The sequence below is a fragment of the Leptonychotes weddellii genome, chromosome 11, assembly GCF_054177405.1.
Source record: "Leptonychotes weddellii isolate Sample4059 chromosome 11, ASM5417740v2, whole genome shotgun sequence".
In the NCBI taxonomy this organism is placed as follows: Eukaryota; Metazoa; Chordata; class Mammalia; order Carnivora; family Phocidae; genus Leptonychotes; species Leptonychotes weddellii.
The window spans coordinates 81,429,178-81,452,316 of NC_138379.1; the positions used below are offsets into that span (position 1 = coordinate 81,429,178).

Below are 23,139 nucleotides of genomic sequence, written 5' to 3' on the forward strand. Positions count from 1 at the left end.
AAGAAGGGTGAGTACACTGTAGTATTCTGAGAAAGACATTCATACTTTTATTATAACTGCTCTATTTTATTATTAGTTATTGTTAATTTCTTACTATGCCTAATTTATAAATTAAATTTTACCATGTATGTATGTATAGAAAAAAACATAGTGTACATAAAGGGTTCAGTACTACCCTTGGGTTTCAGGCATTCAGGGGGTCTTTTTTTTTTTTTAATATATTTTTAAAGATTTTATTTATTTATTTGACAGAGAGAGACACAGCAATAGAGGGAACACAAGCAGGGGGAGTGGGAGAGGGAGAAGCAGGCTTCCCCGCAGAGCAGGGAGCCCGATGCGGGGCTCGATCCCAGGACCCCGGGATCATGACCTGAGCCGAAGGCAGACGCTTAACGACTGAGCCCCCCAGGCGCCCCTTGTATATGTTTTTTAAAAGATTTTATTTATTTGACAGAGAGAAAGAGAGAGCACAGGTAGGCAGAGCAGCAGGCAGAGGGACAAAGAGAAGTAGGCTCCCTGCCAAGCAGAGAGCCTGATGCGGGGCTCGATCCCAGGACCCTGGGATCATGACCCGAGCCGAAGGCAGATGCCCAACGACTGAGCCACCCAGGCGCCCCTCAGGGGGTCTTGAAAGGTAGTCCATGCAGATAAGGGAGGGTACTACTGTATATACATACACTGGAACATCATTCTGCCTTAAAGAGGAAGAAAATTCTGCAATATTCTACAACACTGGTGAGAACATTATGGTAAGTAAATTAAACCAGTCACAAAAAGACAAATACTGTATGGTTTCACTTATGGGCGGTATTTAGAGTAGTCAAAATCCTGAAGACAAAGTGTAATGGTGGCTGCCAGGGGCTGGGCCAGGGAAGGACATGGAGCTACTGTTTAGTATGTACAGAGTTTCAGTGTTACAAGATGAAGAGTTATGAGCATGGATGGTGGTGATGGTTGATACTGTGAATGTATTTAATATCACTGAACCTTACACTTATAAATATTAGTAAGATGGTATATGTATATATTTTTAGAAAGGGAGAAAGGGAGAGGGAGGAGGGTGGGAGCAGAGGGAGAGAGAGAATCCCAAGCAGGCTCGATGCCCAACGTGGAGCCCAATGCAGGGCTCAATCCCACAACCCCAAGATCATGACCTGAGCTGAAATCAAGAGTCAGACGCTTAACTAACTGAGCCACCCAGGCGCCCCAAGATGGTATATTCGATGTGTATTTTACCATACATATACAGATACCTAAGAATTAAGAATTACAATTAAAAATTATAAGAATGATTTTTTAAAGATTTTTATTTATTTAACAGAGATAGAGAGAGCACAAGTAGGCAGAACGGCAGAGGGAGAGGGAGAAGCAGGCTCTCCGCCGAGCAGGGAGCCCGATGCGGGGCTCAATCCCAGGACCCTGGGATCACGACCTGAGCTGAAGGCAGCTGCCCAACCGACTGAGCCACCCAGGCGCCCCTGTAAGAATGATTAAGAATTTTTTTTTTTTTTTTTTACAAAAGTCAACAAAACTAAAACTGCTTCTTTGAGAAGATTAATAAAATTGTGAAGCCCAGTAAGGCTGATCTATGTACATGCACACAGAGAAAATAAGAAGAATGAGACCAAAACAGAAACTCTATAATTTTGAACTGATCCAAACACAGATCGGTTTTTACTTTCTTCTTCATACTGCTCTGGGTTTTCTACATTCTGAGTAAGCTGCTAATTGAATTGGCAGGAGCACATCCGCTCCACAAGACACAGCCTTAGGACTTACCTGGCAGCCAGAGAATAAATGGCATTGGCAGATGCAGAAGGTTTGATCTTGGGGTGCTCACACTCTGAACCTGCTAATGGACTGTTATTCACATTCTGGAAAGAAAATTGGTGAGAAAGAACCTTCTTAACACAACTCAGTGACTCCTCTTACTTCTCCAACCTAGTCAAAATAACAAGAACAGTAATACAGACCCCGACCCCACTCTCAATGCCGTGCTTAGGGGTTATTACGTCTGACCAAAAGCAGAGCTGCTTTCAGGCGCTGAAAAAAGTTTAAATGTCAGGGTGAGGAAGACAGATCTAAAAAGAGCCAAGGAAATGGGGGTTTTTGTTTTGATTCTAGAAGATTTGAGGAAATTGGCTGTCTATGCAAATACCCTTTCTAGCTCTAAAAATCTGTATCTATTTCTACAGTGAGGTCACCAGAAAGCCTGACCTAATTCATTCCCACGAATTAGACGGCCTATCATTCGATGCCACTTGTAAGTGACCATCCCCCTTCTCTTGCCACCAAGAAGTACCCAGTTCATGTAAGGGCCCAACCATATTCCTCAACTTCACGGTTCACAAGTTGGTTTCCCCGCCTTTTTTTTTCATTTGTCTGAAGGGGACTGGCAGCATTACTATGTAGTTACACTGCTAATTAACCTTCAACTATTTGTGTAGCACATAAGAAAGAACACTGCTCACATACACAAGAGAAAGCAGGTCAATGAAATGTGCACTAGAGCATTCTCCCTCTTGCTTACTTAGCGCTATACTCTCCCCAACTCACCTGCCTCCCCTTCATCCTGGAAGGGTCTCCCTCAGAATCAGCACGGCTCGCTCTCACCAATGCTCCAGATCTTTGCTCAGAATTGTACCCCATCCCTCCACGTACCCCCACCCCAACTTTCCCGATATCCCTTTTTTTCCACTGTTTTTCTCCACAGCTCTCATCAGCATCCAATGCCCTTTGTTTTAACTTACCATGTTTGTCTTTACTCCACTAGAATGTAAATTTGTGAAGGTAGGATATTTTGTGGAGCACATACACAAATGAACCAACAAAAGAAAAATAAATCGCCCCACCCCCAGGTCTGGACCCCTTATCTCATGCTTATACAATGAACCGCTACCTTTTTTCCAGCTATTCTCTTAGCAATCCACTTATTAGTAGATAATCTACTATTAGATTTATCTCTGTAAATCATTTTGCTCATGTCATTTTGCTCATGTCACTCCACTAATTTAAAACCTATTTCAAATGCTCACTTCCTACCAAATAAGTTCAAATTCCTTTGGCCTTGATGGGATTTTCAAAATCCTCTAATCTAGTATTAAGGCCCCTTTCTAGACCTCTTCTCTCCTCTGACATACAAAACTTCTGCTCCACTCAAATTAAACTACTTCTAGTTCCACAATGTACCTCAAGCATCTGTGTCATCGTACCTCTGACCTTAACACTATACACTTTGGAAAGAACACTTCGAATTCAGATGCCATTTGTTCCATAAAGCCCTCATGACTGCTCCACTTGGAAATAATCTCTCCTCTCTCTACAACTTAAACGCTTTCTGTTTCTAATACTCATTTATACTACATGAGTCCAGCCATATATACATATATACACAGGTACACACACATACCTACTGGGGTATTTACAGACATGCTTTATCTGCTCTGGTAATATACTTCTTGAGGGTATATACACGTCTGAGGGTAGGGATGTTTCATGGTCTCCGAATCCTGCACAAAACCTATCACAAAACTCTGACCCATTAAATGTCATCCAAAAATATCTGTTAATAGGCTAAAAAATGTCAAAGACAGGACTCACCATGGAGGTATCCACACTGAATGTGCTTCCAAGCCTGGACACATCTGTTCTGGGTTCCATTTGTGAGGGCAATGAAAATGGAAGTGAGTGCCTGTTGGTTAATTCTCTACCTGTCCAGGGGTCACTAGAGTTTGGGGCAACCACCGGTACTTTGGGGATTGGCCGAGGCAGCCATGATTCCCCAAGGCGGCTAGAGGGAACAGGGGGCAGTTTGTCCCTGGATGGACAGTCGCCCGGTGTACAAGGCAAGGGACGTCTCTGTGGCCGGGTTTCTGCTCCAACAGAATATGGCCGGTCTGGAGGGGGTGGTGGTGGAAGATCTCGAAGTGTGGGAGGTATTGGTAATGGTTTGTCCTTATGAAGGGAGCCAGAAGCTACCTGTGGAAGCACGAGGAAAGCAAATCAATCAAAACTCATTAATTTAAAAAAAACCCACTATAATCCACAACAAAGAACCAGAAAACTGTAGAAATGGATAACGTCTTACCTTAGAAGCAGTTCCAAGACCAGAAGCACTTGAAGGAAGAGATACCCGCTGTTGCAGAAGGTCAAGTCGTGGTGGCACCGGGGGAAGGGAAGCTTGTGGGGCCATGGAAAACGGAGAAGGAGGCCGTTCCACCTGACACAAATAAAATTTCCTAATAAATTATTCTTGTATGAGGGAGTGGCATCTTTCAACTCCTCCTAAAGCTGTAGACAGCAAGTACTGTATGAACACTAACTGTAACTACCAATGGGTCAGCCTTCCTGAACTATTTCTGTGTCACCATAAGAGGGCACTCTCAATCACAGAACAACTACTACTACTACGAGCAGATGCAAGCTACAGGCAAGTATCTAGAAATGGTTGTGCTACAAAAAGCTTCCTAGCTTACAACTGAAAACAAGTATTACACTTTTCCACCTCCTCATCTTCAGAGAAAGAAAAAAAATCTTTTCAAAATTAAAAATAGGAACCCATATAAAAAGGAAGGAGCAGACATTCACCTCTCAACAAATTACGTGGGAAAATGACATTTAAGGCACAGAACAATGAAAGAGATCAAAGAGGAGAAATCCTCCATGGCTTATCATGACAGAAAAAAGAAAAAAATGAAGATGTTAAAAGAAAAAGAATCAACAGTATCACTAAAAAGCATCTCGAGTCCTTCTGAAGAAATGTTATTTCAATTCAGTAATTTAAAGGGATTAATATTTCCTATCAATTTGTGTTCTTAAAAAGAGGTGCCAAATTAGACGAAGCAATACATGTATAACCTCTCCCATTTCCGAGCCTGTAGCAGGGTGATGAATGGCTGATAAGCTTGTCCAGACAAGCGATCAAGAGATATGTATAATTCATACAAAATGCTACTTGGCATTTGCATTCTCTCCCAGGGAGCAATACAGATGGAATATAGGCAAATATGTATTATGAGCACTTATGTAAGATGACAGAAAGATAACCATTCACATACTCAGTCCTATAATTAATGCTGGGTGGTAAATGAAGGCAAAGAAAGCCCTCATCAAAGCTACCTGCTTTTACTCATGCTTAAGAAAAACGGCTCCATGTCCCTGGTGCGTGAGTGATGCAGCATGAACAGCTAGGACACCTCAAGGGTTAAGCACAGTGAGAAGTTATTAGGTTGTCCCTTCATCAATTTCTAGCCAGTCACTATATCCTGTTGATTCTTTCATGAAAGGGTCTCATATCTTTATCGGCCTTTCCATTCTGCTTACCAATCTCAGATCTGATTTATTAAAACCACCTTCTTGCAATTCTCAGTTTCTTATCTCGCCAAATCCGTATGCTCACCATTACCAGCTTAGCCATCCTTAGAATACAAAATAGCTCAAAAACCACCCACCAGTAACTCCCATTTTCCCACCAGTCTCGACTCTAGAATTCCTACCTCCTTGCCTTTGTTCAGGTTGTTTCCCAACTGGAAAAGCCCTCTCTGCCTTTTTTTTCTTTTTAAGATTTTATTTTATTTTATTTATTTATTTTTTAAATATTTATTTATTTTGAGAGAGCGAGAATGAGAGAGAGAGAGAGAGGGTACATGAGTGGGGGAGGGTCAGAGGGAGAAGCAGACTCCCCGCCGAGCAGGGAGCCCGATGCGGGACTCAATCCCAGGACTCCGGGATCATGACCTGAGCCGAAGGCAGTCGCTCAACCAACTGAGCCACCCAGGCGCCCATTATTCTTTTTTTTTTTTAAGATTTTATTTATTTATTTGACAGAGACAGACACAGCAAGAGAGGGAACACAAGCAGGGGGAGTGGGAGAGGGAGAAGCAGGCTTCCCGCCGAGCAGGGAGCCCGATGCGGGACTCAATCCCAGGACTCCGGGATCATGACCTGGGCCGAAGGCAGTCGCCCAACCAACTGAGCCACCCAGGCGCCCTTAAGATTTTATTTTTAAGTGATCTCTACACCCAACCCAACCCAACGTGGGGCTCAAACTCACAACCCCAAGGTAAGAGTCGCACGTTCCACCGACTGAGCCAGCCAGGCGCCCCTCTCTGCCTATATCAACCCCTCTCACCATCCATTGCTCATTCCCCTTCCTGAAGTGCAGAGGGTTGAGCTAATCACACTCTTCGTGGCTCAACATCATAACCGATCCTTGCACTGTTCTTTTACTACAACATATAATAAAGTTCCAGAAAAGGAGAAAAAACACAAGTGGAGAGGAAATGATCAGAGAAATAACACAGGAATGGTTCCATGACCTAAGGGACATAAATATCCATATAGAAAGGGTTCACTGCATAGCCAGCCCAATGAAGGAAAAAAAAACCCATGACAAACAAGCAAACAAACCAAAAAACGCCCTTATGTTTTCTTTTTTTTTAAAGATTTTATTTATTTATTTGAGAGAGAGAGAGCATGAGAGGGGAGAGGGTCAGAGGACGAAGCAGACTCCCTGCCGAGCAGGGAGCCCGATGCGGGACTCGATCCCGGGACTCCAGGATCACGACCTGAGCTGAAGGCAGTGGCTTAACCAACTGAGCCACTCAGGCACCCCGCCCTTACGCTTTCAAGGAATCAAGGATAAGGAGAATAACCTAAAAGCTTCTTGGGATAGAGGGAAAGGGGGCACCAAATAGCAAAAATACACTAGAACCTAGAAGCAAAGTGAAGCCATAACAATTTAGAGTTTTTTTCAACCTAGCACTGTGTAACTAGTCAGTTTGAAGGCCGAACAAAGACATTTAAGATATCAAACGTCTCAAAAATTTTACCTCTCACCTTTCTGAAGACACACTTCACCCAAACAAGGAAGTAGAGCAAGAAAGAGGAAAACGTGGGAGCCATGTTTCCCACGTCACCACCATATGTTATATAGTATCTACTGTATTTAGAGAATTTACTTCATAGAAAATTATACTGAGAGGATGTCAGACAGCTTGGTAAGACCTGGTAGTGACAGGTACAAACGGAAAACTAAGGAAATAAAAATAAAGCAATTTGGGGCGCCTGGGAGGTTCGGTCGGTTAAGTGTCCAATTTGTGATTTTGGCTCAGGTCATGATCTCACAGGGTCGTGAGATCAAGCCCCGCGTCTGGCTCCCCCCTCAGTGGAGAGTCTGCTGGAGATTCTCTCCCTCTCCCTCTGCTCCTCCTCCTGCTCGTGTGCACTCTCTCTCAAATAAGCAAAATCTTAAAATATTATTTATTTTTATATATACATATAGCAGTTATCCCAGGAAAAGCAGAAGGTCGTATGAGAAAACAACAGCAATTACATCATTGTGTATTGCTTGGAACAGTAAGGAGCAAAATCATTTACACACTGAATAGTGATTTGGCCAAAAAACACTCAAATAACCGTAGTGGGGAGATATGGTGTGGGAAGGAGGGAGATAATCAATCCTTTTCTACAACACCTGAAGTGAACAGATGACTGAGAAAGCAGTTTATGTATATGGTGTGAAAGGTGTTAAGAACCCACAAATCTGAGTGGGGCCCATGGAAGAGGTGAAGGCGGCAGAGGCAGGGAGCCAAGGTTTCTGCCAGCCTTCTAGCAAGTCTTTTTTAAACTTACCAAAAAATCCATATGCGTTTGTCATTTGGATTTTGTAATAAGTAGACTGACCGCATTAAAAACAAATCAAAATAAGACAACAACAAAAAAAACCCCAACGACAGCTACCCAGGATGCGACAAATCAGGCAGCCCCCCTAGTCTCATATACCTTCAAGAGTGATTTTAGGACAAAAACTTGTGGATAAATTTTAGTTATCTACTCAAAAAAAGTTAAATATTTTATAAAATATTTTATTCACACAAAGAATAATAAACACCCACGCAGTACCTACCGTGCAGCTAAGAAATGCAGTAGCACTGTCTTTGCACAATTCCCACGTGCCCCTCCCCTAATTATAATTACATCCTTTCCTCCATCAAAGAGTTTAAATGTACATTCACTTTTATCCAGCAATTGCACTGCTAGGAATTTACCCTACAGACCTGAAAAGAGTATCAGTCTGTGTAAGTCTGGAAATAATATGAACGTCCATTAAGAAACTAAATTACGGAATAGCCAAGTGAGAGCACAATGCACGAAGCTGTTTTTTCTCTATTTGAATTTTTACAGTGTACGTTTATTACTTTTATTTAAATGAGTACATTTAAAATCATTCATAGAGATGAGCTACAGTTAAAAAGGGTTCATTTTTTTCTTTTAAGTCCTACAACACTTAGCGTGTGTACCCAAATATCTAAAACAATGTATGCTGTCGGCCTGTGTTAAATAGTTTCACCTTGCAGGCCTGTCTCAGGTTTCTTATTTCATTCAATACTTACAGCACTCAATATAGAGCCTCTTACCCAGCATCATGAACCAACCTTGCAAAAGTACTATGTTTATTGTAAAACATTCAAATATCCCATAAAGTTCAAGTCCTCTAAACTTGTGCCCTCAGAAATTATATCAGTTTAGTGGATAGTCAATTTTCCCCCCTATGCATGTTAAAATAATTTTTTTTAGAGAAATAAGGTGATACTATGCATAGTATACAATTATTTTTTAAACTTAGTATTCATTATACAGTTTTCCACTTAAGTATACGTAAACTGAACTCATTCTGCAGAGCATTCCATTATGTGGACTACAGGAGGCAGAATGAGGATGCCCTATCCTGCAGCCCTAAGATGTTTACTCACACCCCAAAACCCAGAAACTGTGAATATGTTATTTTACTTGGTAAAAGGAACTTCGCTAATGTGACTGAGGGTATGGATCTTGAGATGGGGGAATTATCCTGGACTCTCTGGATAGGCCCGATCTAATGATATGAGTCCTTAAAAGCAGAGCACCTCGGAGAGATAGGGCTGGAGGAAGAGAAAAGGAATCCAGGAGCCAAAGAGTGTGGCTGACCACTAGAAGCTGGGATACCATGAGATGACAGCCAGCAAGGACATGGGGATTTTAATCCTACAACTGGCAAGGAACTAAACTCTGCCAAATCCAAATGAAAAAGGAAATGGATCTTTCCCTAGAGCCTATAGGAAGAACTACAGACCTGCTGACACCCTGATTTAGCTGGATGGCACATGTGGTGGACTTCTGACCTTCAAAACTGTAACAGAATAAATCTGTGCTGCTTTATGCTGCTAAATCTGTAGTAATTTGTTATGGCAGAAACAGAATACAAACACACAGACATATCATAAATTCTTACTGCTGGACATGTGAGTTGGTTCTAATTTTCCATTATTGCAAATAATGCTATAAGAACTGCATCCACATCTTTGTGTGCTTATCTGAGTATTCCTTTAAGATAAATCCCTAGAATTGGAATTGCTAGTTCAAACTGTGACCATTATACATTTTGATAGGTGTTAAAGTGTCCTTCCATACGATGGGCTAATTTGTACCCACATCAACACTGAATGTGATGCCTATTTCTCCACAATAAGTATTATTCATCGGGGGCGCCTGGGTGGCTCAGTCGTTAAGCATCTGTCTTCAGCTCAGGTCATGATCCCAGGGTCCTGGGATGGAGCCCCGCATCGGGCTCCCTGCTCCGCAGGAAGCCTGCTTCTCCCTCTCCCACTCCCCCTGCTTGTGTTTCCTCTCTTGCTGTATCTCTGTCTGTCAAATAAATAAGATCTTAAAAAAAAAAAAAAAAAAAGGTATTATTCATCTATAAAATTGCATGAAGAAAAAGGGTAATTTTAATTTCAAATAAACATATCTAGGAGGAGAGCCTGGGTGGCTCAGTCAGGGAGTCTGCTTCTCCCTCTCCCTCTGTACTCTCTCCCTCTCTTGCAAATAAATAAAGTCTTCAAAAAAAAAAAAAAAATCCAGTAAAAATCACTTATCTTTTTATTCGGCTTCCCTAATATTCCAGGAGTTACCAATAAATTTTCATGAACAGACAGAAATCTAAGAACATAAAACTGCTTTAGAGGTCAAATTAATCTCTTTTTAAAGATTTCATGTATTTATTTATTTGAGAGAGAGAGAACATGAGAGCAGGGGGGAAGGGTAGAGGGAGAGGGGAGGGAGAAGCAGGCTCCCCACTGAGCAGGGAGCCCGACATGGGGCTCGATCTCAGGACCCTGGGATCATGACCTGAGCCGAAGGCAGACGCTTAACCTACTGAGCTACCCAGGCAACCCTCAAATTAATCTCTTAAAATGGACCCAAGGAACCTGTTATAAGGGATTCAAAAACTTCAAACTTGAAAAAACTTCAAAAAATCTGTCCACTTCAAAAAACCAAAATTGTACAATTCATTCCAGACTTCCTCAACTGCCCGTTATTGATAAAGCATAGATAGATTTATTAATTCCTGTTTTGAAGTTGTTTCAATTCCCAGTCAAACATTCAAAGTAATTACTGTGTGCTCAATTTTGTATAGCGGCTCTGGCCTTCTAGGAATTGACAACATACCAGGAAATACATGTAATAAAATATTCCAAGGTGGTTCATTCTATGGCAGACACATTCAGGGTCTCAGAGACACCCAGGCAGACCTAGACATGATGTGTGTGTCAACACATGTGAACTGGGGGTGGGGGAAGCAGGAACAAACAGTATGGAAAGGTTTCCTAGGAAATGAAAACTCAACTAAATTACAAAGAAACTACCAAGACAGAGTAGCTCAAGTCGGTTAAGCATCTGACTCTTAGTTTCGGCTCAGGTCATGATCTCAAGGGTCCTGGGATTGAGCCCCGTGTTGGTGGTGGTGGTGGGGGGGTCCCCACTCAGCAGGGAGTCTGCTTGTCCCTCCCCCCCATGCTCCTCCCCCTGCTCACATGCTCCCTCTCTAAAAGAAATTTTTAAAAATCTTAAAAAAAAAAAAAAAAAAGAAACTACCAAGACAAAAGCATGGAGAGATTTCTAGTGGTTTGGCCTTGCTGGACCACAAAACATAAAGGAAAAAGGATTTTGAGGGCAAAGTGCCTGGAAAGGGAATGGCTTAACCCATTAAGTAATGAGAAGTCATCAGAGTACGAGGCAAAGGAATGGGATGGTCAGGTTTGCGCTGTAGATCACTGGTGCTGGTAGTAAGGCAGAGAGATGACGACGACAGCCTGAAATAAGGCAAGTGGCACTGAGCACACAGAGGAGGAGACACACTGGATACAATCATTTAAGAGATCAAATCCATTCCTTTTTTTATTTTTTTTTTATTTTAGGGGGTGAGGGGTGGGGCCGAGGGAGAGGGAGAGCAAGAATACCAAACAGATTCCCCACTGAGAATGGAGCCCAGGACCCTGAGATCATGACCTCAGCCAAAATCAACAGTAGGACTCTCAACCAACTGAGCCACCCAGGAGCCCCCCACCAAATCCATTCTTTCAGTATCTACTATGTGCCAGGCAGTGAGGTGCTGCCCATGAATTTATATAACCTTCTGAACTAGAGAATCTATGTTTGCCCTGCATAGGCTAACATCTTCCAAGACTCCCTTACTTCTAATTCGTGAACAGATCGCTGTTTTACCCTACCCACTGATGATACGGAATTTGATCCCATCCTTTCTTAGTCTGTAGGTCTCCTCTCTTTACTAGGGCCTTTCCAGTTTAGCTTCTACCTGGTACCTCCTACCACCCTCCGGTCACTTCAGTCGCTAGGTCTGGTTACTAACAGTGCCTCTCCCCTCTGCAATCCAACTTTCCAGTGCCAAGACCCTTTAGGAAAGAAGACCAGAGCACCAGACTCTACTCACAGCAGCACAATAGGGCCCCACTGTCTTATCCCCTCTCGTTCTCTCCAACAAGCTAGGGAAAGCGCAGTTCTAGGACACAGAGCATGGGCCCTGAAGCCGAATGTCTGGCTGCAGCTATGTAATTTTCAGCGAATTCCTTAACCTTGCCGTGCCCTGGTTTCTTCATCTGCTAAATGAGAATAAGAGTACCTATCTTGGGTTATTTGAGTATATATGAGGACAGGATTACAGGAGTTAAAATAAGGGAAGTGCTTAGCATGGCATGTCTCACATAGTAAATGCTCAGTAAATGTCAGCTTGTGGTCTGGATCTCATCAAGTGCTCTATTCCTTTAGAACACAACTCACAATGGAGTTTGCCAGTCTCTGAGCCTGCAGTCTTACCTTGGCACCAGCCAGTTCCTTCATCATAAAGAGAGAATCATCAGCTCGTTCATCGTCATCGTCCTCATAATTTGGGGAGGGAGCTCCCTCGGCCCCTTGCCTCAGGAGGCTGCCACTTCCTCGAGGGTCAAATGGATCTACCACAATGGGCTCAGTACCTTTAATTTCACATCGGCAGAAAGGACAGCCCTGGCCTTCTGATTCCTGCAGAGCAAACGGGAGACAGTCACAGGCGCATCTGAAAGTACTGACAATTTGTGTCCACTAGGAAATACACTTCCTAAAGACGAAAAAAGAAACCAGAAGCTTAAAACCTCCCCCACAAACCAGGCCATGCTTTCTCTCCGTACAGGATACAAAACCCCCAATTCTTCTGAGGATTACATAGCGGAGATGATCTGGATCCATACCTGCCAGGATGTGAGACAGGACGTACACATGAGGTGTCCACAGGGCTCAATTTTCACATCCTTGTCGTTTTCAGCGCATATTTTACACAGTTGGAAGGTGGAGCCCATCTCACAGTATAATTCATATTGTTCCTTTGATTAAAAAAAATTGAAGTGATTACTCAGCCAATTGCAGGTATTTGTCAAACGGATCAATGACTGCAACCTTAAACCCCAACACCAGGAAAACTACAGACGGTTACTCTCTATACAAATTTTGCTTCTGTGGAAGTGCCACACAATGGTCACTAGTCTCTCATCGACACAGAAAACACGCGGTCTTGGTCCTATTTTAAGTTCTTTAGAGAAACCACACACACATAAACTCCCTAAGCTAGTCGATGGTTTAACACGTAAGTGTTCCAATCACTTCATACCACTCCACTGTCAGCTGGGTCAAGTACGTACAAAAGCTTGCCTGTAGAGACACGGTGAGGATGTAAAACAAAATTCACCTGGGTCACTTTGATGTGGTCTTGGGGAGTTGGTTCACATAAGCCTGTCAGGTCGGGATTCTGATTCCGTCCATCTGGAAACAGATAGCTGTAAAAAGAGTAACCAGCCTTCGGGTTTTACTAAAGCCAATTTATAACTGCTTGCTAATACAGACAAATGATATCTAGGACTTCTCTCGTCTAAAAGAGCAACTTTGGGGGTGCCTGAGTGGCTCCATCCATTAAACGTCCAACTGGTGATTTCATCTCACGTCATAATCTCAGGGTCGTGAGATTGAGCCCCGCGCCATCAGCTTCGCACTCAGCATGGAGTCTGCTTGAGATTCTCTTTCTCCCTCTGCCCCTCCCACTGCTCGTACACACTCTCTCAAATAAACAGGCAACTCTGCATAAGTACAAAGATAAATACTCCAAACGATAAATAACATAGAACAGTTCCAAGAAGATATTCTCCAAACACTGATATGCCTTCTCTAGGCCACAATGCCACGGGCTTTATCTTTACACTGAGTGGCTGACAAACTTTTTCTGTAAAGGGCCAAAGAGTAAATATTTTAGACTTTGCAAGCCATAGAAGTCCGTGTCATATATTCTTCTTTGGTTGTTATTTTTTAAGTAACACTTCAAAAAGGAAAACCTATCTTAGTTCCAGGCCATACCACAACAGCTAGCTTGTGGGCCATAGTTTGCCAACCCCTGTTTTAATCTATGGATGGCCACAAAATACAAATTATTAATTTTTTATTTTATTTTATTTTTTATTTTATGTAGGCTCCACACCCAGCATGGAGCCTGACATGGGGCTCGATCTCACAACCCTGAGATCAAGACCTGAGCTGAGATCAAGAGTTGGAAACTTAACCACTAAGCTACCCAGGTGCCCCCAAATTCTTAATTTAAGCACCATTTGGTTTTGACCAAAGGCCTAAAATACCCTTATTTACAGCGTATTTAACACTGAGAGACACCAGTGTAAAAGAAATGTAACAAGAACCAAAGTAAGCCCCTGAGATCAACTACCAGGAAGCCTGGTGTGTCGGCCTGCTCTGATGTTTGGGGACGCACCCCCTTCAGCTCCAAGGCTGCTGCCAAACATGATGCATGATGGAAAATGGACTTTCCTTGTTGCTTCAAAACGCAAGCAGCTTTCTGACAGCTGGTCAACTGCTAGTATTTTTAGTGCCTGCCAAGTGATAATCAATTTGAGTTCCCAAAGGAATAGCATTCTGGAATAAATAGGAACTTAAGTCATAAATATCAGCATAGATTACAGCAGCCCAAAGCCTGAAGAAATACTGCCAAAACAAAACGCTTCGGGCAGATGAAGGCCACTGAGCCTGCTGTTATTAAAAATATCTAACCACTCTAATGTGAGCTAGTTAAATAACTGGTAACACTCTCTGCTAATTAGCGTCTTTTCCAATATAGACTTGAAGGTAAGTTAACATCTGGAAAAGGAGAAAGACAGTTTGCTCTTGGTAATAACTAAAGCACTAGAGAAAAATCATTTCACTCAAAGAGTCGTTTTAAATAACAAAAGTCCTATGGAAGCTGAAGGTCTAAATAATACAATCTGTTAATATGTTTCTTGAATCTTCAACCATGAAGACACCTGGAATCAAGTCACTGATGATCAAGTTTTACACCCCTAAGTTCCTAGACTCCAGCAAGTGGCAAACAGCAGATACTCACAAGCCTTCCCTGAAGCCGTCAATCAGGGCTTGGAAGAGAGGTTTATTGTGAGGGATCGTCTGGAGAATGTTCCCATCAGCAGTGACATACCCAATAGCCCACTGACCCAGACGAGTGCAGCTCAGCCGGAAAATGTAACTGAGAACAGAGATGAACAGAACCTTTTACGTGTTTATATTAGGGTGGAAGGCAAGACAGAGACAAAAATCAAACGGACTATCAATAATAAATTCTACAGTGACTCCAGACCAAAAGCAAAAAATACGTGAGCTCAATTCTTAAGTGGCTTGAAAGCATTTATCAGATTATAAGATCTGAATAAGTCAATTCCTCTGGTAAACAGACATCAATCCTAGTGCAGCAACGGGGCCACTGGGGAACTAATCCACGATCACGTTTCCTCCATCCTGGCAGAGGTCACAAGAGAATAAAATTTAGGAGAATAAACCTCTTTGCTTCACGGCACTGACCTGCCTGGTTTGTGAATGAACTTCTGGAGCCGAGCTTTCACTTCATCATAGGTCAGGAAAGCCATGTAACCGGGATGAGTTACGGCAAGACTGTTCCAGTTCCTGAGCAAAGAGGACCAGGGCTAAGGGAACAAGAGCTCAATCAGACCACTTGGCTCAAGACAGCTGACCATCCTCAGAGCAATGAAGAACAGAAGGAAAACAACCTCAATTCTCCATTCATTGTCACAAATTTCAATTACATTGTGACTTTGAGGGAAATATGTTTGGGAGGTAAGAACTCAGAAAAGCCAAGAAGAAATAAATACATGGTTATACAAAGAAATTTCATTATAGAATGAAATTCAAGACATTTTACAGCAGTTCTAGCCAACAGCAGGGGCCTACATGTACAACTAAGAAGTTGCAAATAAAGGCTTATACAAGTTGGCACACACACATCTTTACAGAAAAAAAGAAATGAGTTATTTCTGAAGCATCAATGCAAGTCAATATAACAGTCAAAAATTTCAAAGTTGGAAACATACATAAATGTTTAACAACAGGAAACTGATTAAATAGATCACATTATACCCATTTTCTGGACGTTCTACAATCATTAAAATGATGCAAAAGAGGAATATTTACTAACAAAGAGAGATTATAAATGTGAGGGGAAGAAAGCAGATTATATAGTTATTATTTTTAACAATAGATAGATAAAAATAGTGAGGGTTTTTTTGCTTATAATTTCTACACTGACTAAAAATACTTTTACATAATATGTAAACTCCCAGATGTTATTTTTTTAAAGAGCTCTCTCTTCAGAAAAGTAGCAACTAGTTTAGCCAACATTTTAGTATCCTACCTGAAAGAGTCGTGTGAAAATGTCAAATTCAAAAACTGAAATATAATCATTGCAGGTCAGATCAATAGTGGATTTCAGAGCCATGGCCTCGAGCCCAGAACTGATGGGATGCACTTCATGAAGGGCCTGTCGGAAACTCTTCCAAGGGACTATTGTCCTAGATGGGGGAGCAGGGGTGGAAGGGAAGGCACAGAGTGAGATAACAGACAATTCTGGCCATTGCTATAATAAGCAAGAAAAAAAGCCACATTAAGGTCTCAGTATCAATTTCAACTCTCTTAAAGAAGCGAAATTGTATTTTGGATTGAGAACAGAAAGGGAATAAATGATGTATTTCTTAATTTTCTAATAAGGAAATTAGTAACAGAGAAATCTTTTCCCACTATTCTTTGGCAATATGTCACAAACTAATCCCCTTTCTCATCTTTCTTCACACATTTGTTCTCTTTAGAGAAACATGGAAAGAGAGAGGAGATTACTCTTTATATAAATGTCATCTGTAGCCAGGCCTTCACTAACTGAAAAGCCTACATTTAAACCAACATTTTAAAAGCACATAAAACATTCTGAGTTCTTTGAGGAACTCACAATCTCAAGGCCTAGACATGAGGAAATAGGCTTAAGGCACAGGAAGAACATGGTTCTGAAAGGGATGAGGAATAAATTATTAACGTAAGAGTGATTATACCCCAGATAAGGCTAGCACAAGATACTACGGGATTTCTATTTCTCAAGATCTTTACATAAACACAAGCTCACTGACTTTGAAATGTTTCTGTACTCACTGCCTAAAAATTAAAAGAGAAAGTGGCATTTTGAACTCTTTTCTAATGGAGTTATTAAGTTAAAAGGAACAAAGTTAAATTCATTCCCATCCTCTTTAAGTTTTAAAATCACTAATTAGTCTATATTTTACATTTAAACATATTTTTTAAAAGGCATTTAAAGCAAAATTTACATTAGGATCTGTATATTCAACTAAAAAGTACTGCTATTTTTTTCAGTTCCTTGATCCGAAACTTCAGAAGATAAACATTTATATTAATACTTAAAAGCCTAAGTTTAATTCATAAATCTGTCTATATAATTTAAAACTTCTATACATCAAAAGACAATATAACGGGGCACCTGGGTGGCTCAGCCTTTAAGCATCTGCCTTCGGCTCAGGTCATGGTCCCAGAGTCCTGGGATCAAGCCTCGCATCAGGCTCCCTGCTCTGCGGGAAGCCTGCTTCTCCCTCTCCCACTCCCCCTGCTTGTGTTCCCTCTGTCAAAAAATAAATAAAATCTTAAAAAAAAAAAAAAAGACAATATAACAACAAAGTGGAAAAACTAGCCATAGACTAGGAGAAGATATCTGTAATTTAAGTAACTAACAATCAGTACCTTTCAACAGGAAAAAGACAAGTTACTCAGTAGGAAAATGGACAAGTTAGGAACAGGAACGGGCAAGTCAGAGTAAGAATCCCAATGGGTCATAATTGTGAAAAGATGCCCAATCTCCTTTGTCATCAGGAATATAAAGCAAAATATGATACCCAATTCATACTACCAGTGTTAGCCCGATTGTGGAGCTACTGGAATTTGTGTATACTACTTATAGGGATAGAAACTGGTATAACCACTTTGGAAAGCAATTAGGCAATATTTGGCAAAGCAGAGGACATGAAACCCCGATTCAGCTATTTCAGTCCTAGGCATCTAACTGTGAAGAAGCTCTTGCACATGAAGACAAATGTAATTTTGTTCACTGCAGCACAGTTTTGTGAGAGCAAATAATGTGAAACATAAACGTCTATTAACAGCAGAATGGATGGGGAGAGATACAGACGAATATTCAATTAAAGAACATGTGTTTCAACTGAATCTGCAAAGCTTTCTTTAAAAAAAACAGGAACAAAAAACCCCCAAAACATGGGGAGGTAGGTACAACAGTGCCCCCTTATCTGCAAGGGATACTTTGCAAAATCCTCAGTGGATGGCTGAAATGGCAGATAGTACCAAACCCTAAATACACTATAGTTTTTCCTGTACACACACACCTATGATGAAGTTTAATTTATAAATTAGGCACAGTAAGAGATTAACAACAATAATAAAATAGAACAATTATAACCAATACACTGTAATGAAAGCTACATGAATGTGGGCTTTCTCTCTCTCTCAGTATCTCACGGTGCTGTACACAACCTTCTTGTGATGATGAGATAAGATGCCTCTGGGACGAGATGAAGTGAGGGGAAAGACGCAGGCATTGCAACATAGCGTTAGGCTACTATTGACCTTCAGATAATACATCAGGAAGACCATCTGCTTCTGGACCACAGCTGACCTCAGGTAACTGAAACCATGGAAAGTAAAACTGCAGATAAGGGGGGCCTACTGTACACACATACTAATTATTTTTCTCTACGCTTTCCCATGATATAATTAATTAAAAAAATAAACAAGGGCACCCCGCGGGCTCATTTGGTAGACCATGTGACTCTGGATCTTGGGGTTGTGATTTCGAGCCTCACATTGGGGTCAGCGTTTACTTAAAAAAATTAAAAAAAAAGTTAAAAATTAGATAAAAGATTAAAAAAAATTAAGCAAAAGGCCACAACATAAGCTTTAGTTCTTTACAGTTCAAATTCATTATTTCGAGGGGTACCTGGGTAGCTCAGTGGGTTAAGCGCCTGACTCTTGGTCTCAGCTCAGGTCCTGATCTCAGGGTTGTGAGTTCGAGACCTGCAATGGGATCCATGCTGGGAGCCTACTTAAAAAACAAACACACACACAAACAAAAATTCATTATTTTGAGACTTACTTTTCCCCAAAAGCTTTCCTCCAAAATTCTGCAGCATCTGCTTTAGTAATCCGAAATGTGTCTCCTTGAAAGAGTCCACTTGGAAAGATTCCTTTTAGTTCTGCCAGCATGTGGCTGAAGATCAGGGACAGTTTGGTTAGGTTTCGCCTACAAATGATCAGAAGTGCAATAATTAAACACATAAACTTACTTTTATTTTAAATGCACTGAATTCACCATATCAGGTGTGTAATTAATACGAACATGAACATACATTTACAAAGAACCTCTTCAAATATACTTTCTGGCAATTATTATTCAGAGATATACAAAACTAGGAAAGAAGAGAGGAAGGAATGTGCTGTTGACACTATTAAATACTCTGATATTATCTTTGTTCAAAGAAGGGCTTCAGAAACTGTTTTTGTTCTAACACCATATGAAAGATGCAGATATAACACAGGAAAGACTGTTGCATTCACTAGGTCCACCCCTATTTCCCCCATTCAAAAAGATGTTGGATAGTAAATAGAAAATTTTAACAGTAATATATTTTAAGGCTTTTAATCTCAGATTAATCAGGCCTAATACCTCTGAGTATTAACTAACATGAACAAATCTACTTTTTGAGGATGACAGATAAGACAACTCAACAAATAAAGGTACAAACTTGTACGCTGATAGAATCATTCACTAACAAAAGAAAGGAAATACTAAAAAAGCAAAATATATTATTTCTGCTTTGCATAAGCTATTCTGGATTTTTTAAAAAGATTTCATTTATTTATTTGAGAGAGAGAAAGAAAAATCACAAGTTGGGGGAGGGGCAGAAGAAGAGGGTGAAGGAGACTCCTCGCTGAGCAGGGAGCCCAAAGCGGGGCTCAATCCCAGGACCCTGGGATCATGACCTGAGCCAAGGGCAGACACTTAACTGGCTGAGCCACCAGGTGCCCCGCTATTCTGGATTTTAAAGCTAATCATAGGGGCGCCTGGGTGGCTCAGTTGTTAAGCGTCTGCCCCCAGCTCAGGTCATGATCCCAGGGTCCTGGGATCGAGCCCCACATCGGGCTCTCTGCTTGGCGGGAAGCCTGCTTCTCCCTCTCCCACTCCCCCTGCTTGTGTTCCCTCTCTCGCTGCGTCTCTCTCTGTCAAATAAATAAAATCTTAAAAAAAAAATAAAGCTAATCATATCACTCATCCAAATTAAAAAATAAATTAACAAATTAATAAATTACAATTCTCAATTTGAATATCCAGACCTAACAAGTATTTTCACTTAAATCAGACCTTAAAGAGGTTAAGTTTTACCAAAACAACTCCTCTTCCTATACCAAAACTGAAATGCTCATATCCAAACCATGTGACAATTTCTACCTAACTGTATATGCTATTGCTATGCTTTACCAATTAGTGAACTTTATTCTAATAACCTCATAAAGATGCCACAGAGAATGTAGAGAGTTATTGAATCACTATGTCGTACACTTGAAATTAATGTAACATTGTGTGTCCACTATAATTGAATTTAAAAAAAAAAGATGCCACATAGTACCAATTTAACACACCAGATGATGTCTGCACTTTTAGGTATGTCCTTTAATCAGATTATCTTTCTTATTTATTTATTTATTTTTATTTATTTGAGAGAGAGAGAATGAGAGACAGAGAGCATGAGAGGGAGGAGGGTCAGAGGGAGAAGCAGACTCCCCGCCGAGCAGGGAGCCCGATGCGGGACTCGATCCCGGGACTCCAGGATCATGACCTGAGCCGAAGGCAGTCGCTTAACCGACTGAGCCACCCAGACGCCCATATCTTTCTTATTTTTAATGTGCTGTCATGCAGAGCAAGATAGAGACAGATGCTTTAGATATTGTTATACACCAAACCAGGTACTGACTGTACTTATTTTCCCCTTGTCTCAATCATTAGTATTTATATATTCAAAAGTCTGTTCTTAAGTGGATTATAAAATTTCAAGTCAATTCATGATCAAATTTGAGTACCTAAACATTCTCTTTCATAGAGAGATTTTTCTCTTTTATTCCTACACAAAATGCTACACCAAAGACTCCAAGGCTTTCTAGCCCTGACTCTTGGGCAAAATGCTACTGAAATCTTTCCAGTCAGCTTTCAACAGATCAGCTTCAGTTCTTTGAGATCTGTCTTCTTGCACTTTAGCAAGTTACTCTTTCTAGTTTCTGATTTGTTTTCTGAAAGCACTTACAAAAGTGATAATATATTCTTTGAAGACAGTCTAAAATAATTCATATGCTAAGTAGATCAAGTGTGAGATAGGAAAACAAGCACTTACTCAATCCCTAACCTCCCTTAACCCTTAACCGTTGTCCTCCTTGCGCTTTGAGATCCTTCAATTATCACTTGTTAGAACTTTTACTATTTTATCAAAAAGGAAACAAGATCAAGAATATATCACAGAATGGGGCACCTGGCTGGCTCAGTAGGTAGACGGCACGACTCAATCTCAGGGTTATGGTTTCGAGCCCCACAATGGGGGTAGAGATTACTTAAATATTTTTTAAAAAGTAAGATCAGGGGCGCCTGGGTGGCTCAGTTGGTTAAGCGACTGCCTTCGGCTCAGGTCATGATCCTGGAGTCCCAGGATCGAGTCCCGCATCGGGCTCCCCGCTCAGCAGGGAGTCTGCTTCTCCCTCTGACCCTCCCCCCTTCTCATGTGCTCTCTCTCTCTCAAATAAATAAATAAAATCTTCAAAAAAAGAAAAAATTAAAAAAGAACAGTACAGAACAACATATGATATGACCAAAAAGATATATATCACACTCAAGGTTACCATAGAACTTTTTCTGGACTCTTAGATCATCCTGAAAATATCTTTCTTTGATTTCTCTAATGTCCTCTCTTGGTTCTCCTACTGGCTGGTCTTTCTCTGGCTTTTCCTCTTATTCTTTATTTCCCAAGAACATGCTCTCTGCTACTTTCCTTTTTCCATGTACTCTCTTGACTCTTCCTTCACATTCTCAAGCTTCAGAAACTACTCTGCAAGCGATTCCCAAATCTTAAGCCTTGGTAGCTCTCCAACTGCCAACCACATTCCTCCACTCAAACGCTAGCACCTCAGAGCAACATGTTCAAAATTAAATTAATCTTCCTTCTCAAATCTGTTCTTACTTCATGTTCTCTTTAATGACAACACCATTTTACTTCCCACAAATTCGAAACCTTAGAGTCCTCTTGGTTTCTTTCATTTCCCTTATTCTCCATTTCAGATTTATTTGTCCATTTGCTGACCACTGTTGTCTTCCTATCTTTAAATTATATTATTCTAATATAAGTTCCTTGCTACCTTCCCCCACCTACTCTACAATTCAAACTTTAGTCTTCCATACAGATGGCCAACAGACACACAAAAAGATGTTCAACATCACACTCATGAGGAATCACCTCATACCTGTCAGAGTGGTTAAAATCAACAACACAAGAAACAACAGGTGTTGGTGAGGATGTTGACTGGAACTGAACTGGAGCAGTCACTGTGGAAAACAGTATGGAGGTTCCTCACAAAGTTAAAAATAGAACTGACCTACAATCCAGTAATCACACTACTGGTTATTAACCCCAAAAATATAAAAACACTAATTCAAAGGAATACCTACCTTTCTAACTAACTTCTTACTTTGTCAGGAGTATATTCTAACCAAACTGTATACGTTCCTTACACATACCACCCTCACTAGCTGTCCAACCTCTGAGCCTCTGCTTATCCGTTTCCCCAGTCTGAAATAAGACGCAGCTTAAATGTCATTTCCTAAGAAGCCAGCTAGAAGTGAGAAGCCAATAAGATACGCACAGCGTATTTGCTGAAGTTCTCAGGCCACCTGAACTCATCTTGTACTTTAGCTATCTGAGGACACAAGGGCTAAATCCATTTCTAATGTGTATTTATATCCATAGGGAATCTGGCACAATTTCTAACCTTCGTGATACCTTCCGAAAACACTGAGTGCCTACTATGTGCTTGCTAGGCACTAGGGATGGATATTAACAGTGAACAAAACAAAATTCCTGGGTTTTATGTATGGCATTTATATTCCCATAGGAGAGCATCAGGTGGTGAGAGAAAAGTGCTCTGAAGAAAACAAAGCAGCATATGAGAAGAAAGTTGTGGGGCGCCTGGGTGGCTCAGTCGTTAAGTGTCTGCCTTCGGCTCAGGTCATGATCCCGGGGTCCTGGGATCGAGCCCCGCATCAGGCTCCCTGCTCAGTGGGAAGCCTGCTTCTCCCTCTCCCACTCCCCCTGCTCGTGTTCC

The 23,139-nt window shown here is 41.2% G+C and overlaps 1 protein-coding gene and 1 non-coding gene across 3 annotated transcripts in view; both read right to left on the reverse strand.

Annotated features, from left to right (window-relative positions):
* Positions 1 to 23,139, reverse strand: part of CBL (Cbl proto-oncogene) — an 84,330-nt gene that overhangs the window by 16,199 nt on the left and 44,992 nt on the right. For both annotated transcript variants that reach the window (XM_006739711.3, XM_081799305.1), the window contains 10 exons: positions 18,875 to 19,021; positions 16,067 to 16,223; positions 15,220 to 15,341; positions 14,750 to 14,887; positions 13,058 to 13,145; positions 12,564 to 12,695; positions 12,154 to 12,357; positions 4,088 to 4,219; positions 3,601 to 3,978; positions 1,780 to 1,874 (listed from right to left, as the gene is read on the reverse strand). In XM_006739711.3, coding sequence (XP_006739774.2) covers positions 1,780 to 1,874; positions 3,601 to 3,978; positions 4,088 to 4,219; positions 12,154 to 12,357; positions 12,564 to 12,695; positions 13,058 to 13,145; positions 14,750 to 14,887; positions 15,220 to 15,341; positions 16,067 to 16,223; positions 18,875 to 19,021 — 1,593 coding nt within the window. The remainder of the gene's footprint in view (positions 1 to 1,779; positions 1,875 to 3,600; positions 3,979 to 4,087; positions 4,220 to 12,153; positions 12,358 to 12,563; positions 12,696 to 13,057; positions 13,146 to 14,749; positions 14,888 to 15,219; positions 15,342 to 16,066; positions 16,224 to 18,874; positions 19,022 to 23,139) is intronic.
* LOC115943079 (small nucleolar RNA SNORA19) lies at positions 2,377 to 2,506 on the reverse strand. Its single transcript, XR_004077682.1, has one exon. It is a non-coding gene; the product is annotated as a small nucleolar RNA SNORA19 (small nucleolar RNA).